A 6,702-nucleotide genomic window follows, 5' to 3' on the forward strand; every position below is an offset into this window, starting at 1 on the left:
CTGAAGTCATGCTTAGAAAGACACCTTTTCCATTTAGCTGCAGGTCTGCTTCAGGATTTGTATGTACTATATATACTAGGGACAAGGGTTGTGTTCCCCTTGACTCTTAACGCCCCCTCCTTGCACAAATACACAGCCACACATAAGGGACACAAAACAAATAATGGCATCTGTTAATATGGGGAAGTGCTTCTCTTTTTTGCCATAAGAGGGAGCCAGGCCCACGCAGAAGTCTGCGACATGGGAAGTTAGTGAACACAGTGAACTGCAAAGAGAAAGTGGTGATGTATAGTGGGGGGTGGGGGGAGAGAGAAAGGAGGACCAGAAATAAACCAGCAGGAAAAAGATGAGGTGAGCGTTGATCTTTCAGCTGGGAGCAACAGCCACTACACTCTGCAACAGCCACGACACGGTGGTATAAATGACTTCTCTATGTTGGTAGGTCCATGCCAGAGGGCAAAGATGAGTTTCAGATCTTGGTGTCAGCTTGGATTATGTGTGTGTTTTCGTTTGTGGGAGCTGGGGTTCGTGGCAAGGCGGCAGAGTTCATTTGTGGTGTTTGCTTATTATTTCTATAGCGCTCTGGTTTTAAATACAAAGGGTGACTTAGGAGAATTGAAATGCCTACATTCTTTTGTGCTCGATATGTTTTAGATTATCTTTCAATATTCATAGACATGTGTGGCTATGCACAGTCACATATAAAAGTGTATATGTATGCCAAATGGCATTGCTAATCAGGCATCTCCCGGGTCTTAGGTCTCGGGGGCTCGCTTGCTGTGCACTTTCATGGACTATTCCAAAATAATTTAATTTGTCACCTATGTCCGTTTACTGTCAGGATAAATCAGCACTCCTTGACTTTTGGGACGATTGTGAGATAGTGCTCCTGAGAGCAATGTAGTATTGGAGAGTTTAAATTAATAGAGCATGCTCAAAATCTGAATATTTGGGTAATTAATCTCCCAGTGCTTCCTGTTGTGGCTGCCTGAAGAGTATGGGAAAAGAGTTTTGTGTTTTCCTCCATGCTCTCTACAGGGGAGGCTGCTTTAATTTTAAGGGCAGGGAATCTGAGGGGCTCCTGCTTGTCAGTTTCTCTGCCTCATGCTTGGCTTTCCCTCCTCTGTGATTTAGGAAGGAGACCTCGAATATACAGACCTTTTCTTGCATGGCAATGTTGCTGCTTGCCACTCTGGGCAGGAAGGATCGTGTGCCGTCGGGTTCCCTGGCTCAGCATGCTGAAGAAAGAGCACCTGGGATCAGAGATGTAAACCCAGAGGTGGAGAACAGACGACCCTGAGGAAGCTGCTGTTCCTGGATGTGTTTTTAAGGGAGAGGGACTGGCTATGATCTGATCTCTGGGATGCCACAATCTTGAGCTGTAGGGAGAAGGTGGAAGCTCCTCAGAGAAACAAGAGAAAGTCGCTCAACAGTGAAGGACCTCAGCTTCTTAACAAACTCCAATTGCACATAATAGTCGGTGGCTGGGAAACTACATCAAGGGCCAAAGGGATCTGCACTCAGGTCTTTTTCCTACTCCTTCCTTCCCTCCCTCCCTTCATCCAATGACGGCTACAAGACAAGCTGAACTTCTCCCAGATCTTTGCCAGATAATTGGAAATATTGTGCCTTTGCTTGGGATGATTTCATCCTGATGGGCCACTTCGACGGGATGTACAAAATGTGACTTGGGTGATGAGCACCCAAACGAGGACTGACTTGATGCACAGAGTTTACACATGAATCGCAAGGGAGCACTGAAAAGGAAGGAGCTTGTCCACATCCTCAGAAGACTAATTTAGGAGGAGAGATCTCGAAAGTTAGGGCTGGTGGATTTTGCTAATAATAATAATAATAATAAAATGCACACCTGCAGGTCCACATACCTGCCTACCCTACATACCGTCAGAAGATTATACCTGATGCAATGCAGCCCGGCAGCTGCGATTGTTGTCTTTTTTGCTTTGCTATGCAATTCAAATTCTCAATAAAGTAGAAAGGAAAATGTTCTTCCCTGGACAACACTAGAGCATCAACAGTCAAAAAGGTAGGACTTGGAAAAATTCTACTTTTCTTTCTTTTCTTTTTTTTAAAAAAAGACAGCTAAATTGTGATCTCTTAGGTATTGAATGTCTTAAAATGTAAATTTATTTTCTTTGCCTCTAGGACTGTGAATCTTAAAAACAATGTGGAACAGTGTGAGGAGCTGATTTCTGAATCTACTTGTAAAGACAGAACTGACATTTTTAATTTTGGTAGCAGAAAGGGACAAAGTCTGAAAGAGTATGTATATAAAAATGTCCCGCCAATGGAAGGGATGGAAAATTAAATCGGAAACAAAAGCACCTAATGTGTTCTGCTTCAATAGAGCTGAAGGGCTAGTTAAATGGACACTGGACAAACTGAATCAATAGCCTATTTAAGGGAGAATCCATGTAGGCTGGAGAGTGATTGTGCCCCTGGGATGCTGAGTTTATTTGTACAGGACTCTGAGGATTTTTGTACTGGCCTGTTCTGCTTAAGAGTATTCCATTTTAGGCTGAAATTCAGGAAGGATTACTGGAGGGGGAAAACCATGACTGTGACAGTCAGTTTCAGATACTTGCCACAGAATGCCTGATGTTTCTTAATGAGATTCCTAAGGATGATGGGATCCCTCCCGAGAGCGAAGAGACTTTAGCACAATCCTTAGTGGGGGTCTGCCTGGTGGTGAGTAATTAATGGACACCTGATGTCTCTTTTGCAAGCTCTGCAAGGACATGAGCTGATGTCATCGCAAGCCCCCATGATATGATCTTGCCTTGGGAGGAAACATGATTTGGAACAACACCACTATGGACGGGGAAGGGATGCTTGTGAAAAGGGATTCCTGCTTTCGGATCCTCACCGGCTGCTTCCTTTCCTTGCTGATTCTTTCCACGCTCCTAGGGAACACACTGGTCTGTGCTGCGGTCATCAGGTTCCGCCACCTGAGGTCCAAGGTGACCAACTTCTTTGTGATCTCTCTGGCAGTCTCAGACTTGTTAGTAGCCGTCTTGGTCATGCCTTGGAAAGCCGTGGCGGAGATAGCTGGATTCTGGCCTTTTGGGTCCTTCTGTAATATTTGGGTGGCATTTGATATCATGTGTTCCACAGCCTCCATCTTAAACCTGTGTGTCATCAGTGTGGACAGATACTGGGCCATCTCCAGCCCATTTAGGTATGAGAGGAAAATGACCCCAAGGGCAGCCTTCATTATGATCAGTGTGGCATGGACTTTGTCTGTGCTGATCTCCTTCATCCCAGTGCAGCTGAACTGGCACAAGGCTAAAACCACCAGCTTCTTAGACCTGAACTCCACTTTCCAAGGAGTAGCTATGGACAACTGCGACTCCAGCTTAAATAGGATGTACGCCATCTCTTCCTCCCTCATCAGCTTCTACATCCCAGTGGCCATCATGATAGTCACCTATACGAGGATATACAGGATTGCTCAGAAGCAAATCAGGCGCATTTCCGCCTTGGAAAGAGCAGCCGTGCACGCCAAAAACTGCCAAACCCCCGCCGGCAATGGAAGCAGCATGGATTGCCAGCAGCCAGAAAGTTCCTTCAAAATGTCCTTCAAGAGAGAAACGAAAGTCTTGAAGACTTTGTCGGTGATCATGGGGGTGTTTGTGTGCTGCTGGTTACCCTTTTTCATACTGAACTGCATGGTGCCCTTCTGTGAGCCCACCATACAATCCAAGGGAGCAGAACCGTTTTGTATTAGTTCTGCCACTTTTGACGTCTTTGTTTGGTTCGGATGGGCCAACTCTTCGCTGAACCCCATCATCTATGCCTTCAACGCAGACTTCCGCAAGGCATTCTCTACTCTCTTGGGATGCTACAGACTCTGTCCCGCTTCCATCAATGCGATAGAGACGGTTAGTATTAACAACAATGGGGGCATAGCCTTTTCCAGTCAGCTTGAGCCCAGAGGGTCTAGCCCCAAAGAATGCAATTTAGTCTATCTGATCCCCCATGCTGTTATATGCCCAGAAGAAGACGACATGGCGAAAAAGGAAGAGGAGGGGGAACTGTCTAAAATGTTGGAGAAAATTTCTCCAGCCTTATCAGGTATCTTGGATTTTGAAGCTGACGTTTCTTTGGAAAAGATCAACCCCATTACACAAAATGGTCAGCATAAAACCTGAGGTGTGAAAGAGCTAGCAGCCCATCGAAATGCAGAAGGAAGATTTGTAAGGTGTTTCTCTCTCTTTTTCTTTTGTAAGAAAGTGTGCTATCGCGAGAGTTTAAAGCCATCACACAAAAGCCCAGAGCTCAGTTAGCTGCTGTTTGACAGAAGCATCCAATTTAAAACAAAGAATTCCAACCTGCATAACATTGTATTTAGAGATTGTTTTATGTTGTTCATCCTGAATTTGAAACAGATCTAAATTGTAGATACTGCACAGCTGCGAAGGAAATGGAAAATCAGCTTGTTAAATGTTTGCAGAAACAGAACTGGGGGGAGGCTAACGAATTTTATTTATGAACAAAATGTATTAAGCTAAGTATGAGGTTCCTGTTTGACTTGCATAGTTGTATTTGAGTGTTCATAGGTTGCAAGTAAAGTTTGGTGACTTTTGCCAGGTTAGGTGGATGCCTTTATAAATGATTTCTGAACATCAATAGAGCCTTATAACAAGAGTGGAATATTTTTAATAGTAGGAAGACAATGTGTCAATACTGGCTTTATTTATTTATTATTTAAATGGCTATTTTTTCATATGTTAAGAAATCTAGCTTTATTTATCTTATTTTATATATGTCTAAATAATGGGATATTTCTGGGGTCTCATTCACTGCATTTTTGACCAGTTTACTAGTCAGCACTTTATAAAACAAACAAAGGAACAATTCTGAAAGTGAGCTTTGCCTGGATAACTATGTAACACGTAGTTGTTCAAAACACAGGAGAAGCTGAAGAACCGACAAAGTTGTGTGATGGTGATGATGCAGTGTTCTTGTGGGGCTTTCTGTACCAAAAATATAGGACCAGAGTTGACTGAATGGCAAGATGCAAAAGTTGTGCCCTTATAAGAAACGAAACAAATTGCCATAAATTTTGGAATTTCCTGTTATGTTGACTTTGCTTGAACATCAGCACGTGAAACTGTATATAGTACACCTTATATATGAATACAACTTATAAGATGAATTGAGCTAAGAAGAAAACCATCTTAGTTAACCAACAGTGGGTATTTGTCATTTTGTAAGATAAACCACCCCTCTCGGACTTTTTTTTTAATGTCAAATTTTGACTATTGTTTCTTGGGGGGGGGGGGGGAGAACTCCCCCTCCCATGTAACCAGTGAAATGGAGAATAGACCTATCAATAGCTATTATCCATGACAGCTAGAGCCTCCATTTTCTGAGGCAGTATACCTCTAAATACCAGATGCTGTTGAAAAACCACGAGGGAGGGCTCTTGCCCTTGGGCCTTGCACATGGACTTCTTGGAAGCATCTGTTTGGCCACCATAGGAAACATCCCACCCTCACCCTGGTCTGGCCTGTTGAGGTTTCCTTTGCTCTTATAAAACTGGTAATAAAAAATGAAGAGATAAATAAATATTGATGTCATCTGAAGCTGCACGATTTGCTACTGTACCCATTCAGAATGTCGGAAGTGAGATATAAATTCTAGCTGTCTTGGTTGGCTTCCCTCATGTAGAAAATAGTGCCTCATTCCTATTCTGGATGCCGACACAGTGAATGGAGAAGCAAAACCCCCCACTATCCCTCAAGTTGCCCAATATTTCTTTTTGACTACCTACGTAGAAATCAAAATTCCTGCGACATTCCCTTGAAGATATAAACGAAAAACAATGATGATGCCAATCCCACCAACAGACACCAGCATTGATATACAAACACATTCCAAGAGAATAATCTGGGGGGTTCCTTTTGTGAGGGGAAGGGTAAGAATGTTAGCAAAACCCCAAACTTTTGCAGAAACATACTCCTTATTATAGCATTCATCCAGAAGTGTAGTCAGCAAAAGAGGACTGGGAGAGATCATTTAGAAGCCTAATGAAAATATACACCCTGAATCAGGTCTGTGTTATTTAAGTATTGTGAATGTTTTCATAATTCTTATTGCCTGTAAGCTGCTTTCATACATATAATAAAAATTATTTTGTGAACATAAGGTCAAATAAAGCAATTTACATTACGTTTATTAGATAAATCATTGTGTTTTATTTGTCATTGTGTTTTTAATAAGAATAACAATCTCTTTCCTCCTTTTTTGCCTTTGTAACCTCTTGCTGCAACAACTACTGAGACATTTAACTGATGGTGTCAGATTGGAACATATCCCATTGAAATGTTTATTTGTTTGGTGCCCATGGAAACTTGAATTCAGATTGGGCTGATTTCTATCCTCCTTGAAATGGTGTGAGAAAAGTGGCAGAGGATCTACTTTGTATGCACAAGGTCCCAAGGTCAGTCCCCAGCTTTTCCAGAGAGGGCTGGGAGAGACCCCTACCTGAAATTTTGGAGAGCTTCTGTCAGTCAGTATGGACAATACTGAGCTACATGGACCATTGATCCGACCTGGTATAAGGCAATTTCCTAGGTTCTAAATAAGAAGAAACCCTGTGGGTTTGGCAGAAAGAGCTGTTTGTGGTTTCTTCTCCCACAGTTATTTATTATTGCAATTATATCTATAAGCAAAAGA

At 42.6% G+C, this 6,702-nt stretch overlaps 1 protein-coding gene across 2 annotated transcripts; it reads left to right on the forward strand.

Annotated features, from left to right (window-relative positions):
* Nucleotides 1–250: 250 nt before the first annotated feature.
* DRD1 (dopamine receptor D1) lies at nt 251–6,201 on the forward strand. Of its 2 annotated transcripts, none has more exons than XM_083596205.1 (3): nt 251–438; nt 1,135–2,047; nt 2,167–6,201. In XM_083596205.1, the coding sequence occupies exon 3, from the start codon at nt 2,814–2,816 to the stop codon at nt 4,170–4,172; it is 1,359 nt and encodes a 452-aa protein (XP_083452331.1). In that variant the 5' UTR covers nt 251–438; nt 1,135–2,047; nt 2,167–2,813; the 3' UTR covers nt 4,173–6,201. The 2 variants fall into 2 exon arrangements, with proteins under 2 accessions (XP_083452331.1, XP_083452330.1); XM_083596204.1 differs by having other exon boundaries at nt 311–351.
* Nucleotides 6,202–6,702: the final 501 nt, after the last annotated feature.

Source organism: Podarcis filfolensis (genome assembly GCF_964270895.1).
Source record: "Podarcis filfolensis genome assembly, chromosome: 2".
Classification (NCBI taxonomy): Eukaryota; Metazoa; Chordata; class Lepidosauria; order Squamata; family Lacertidae; genus Podarcis; species Podarcis filfolensis.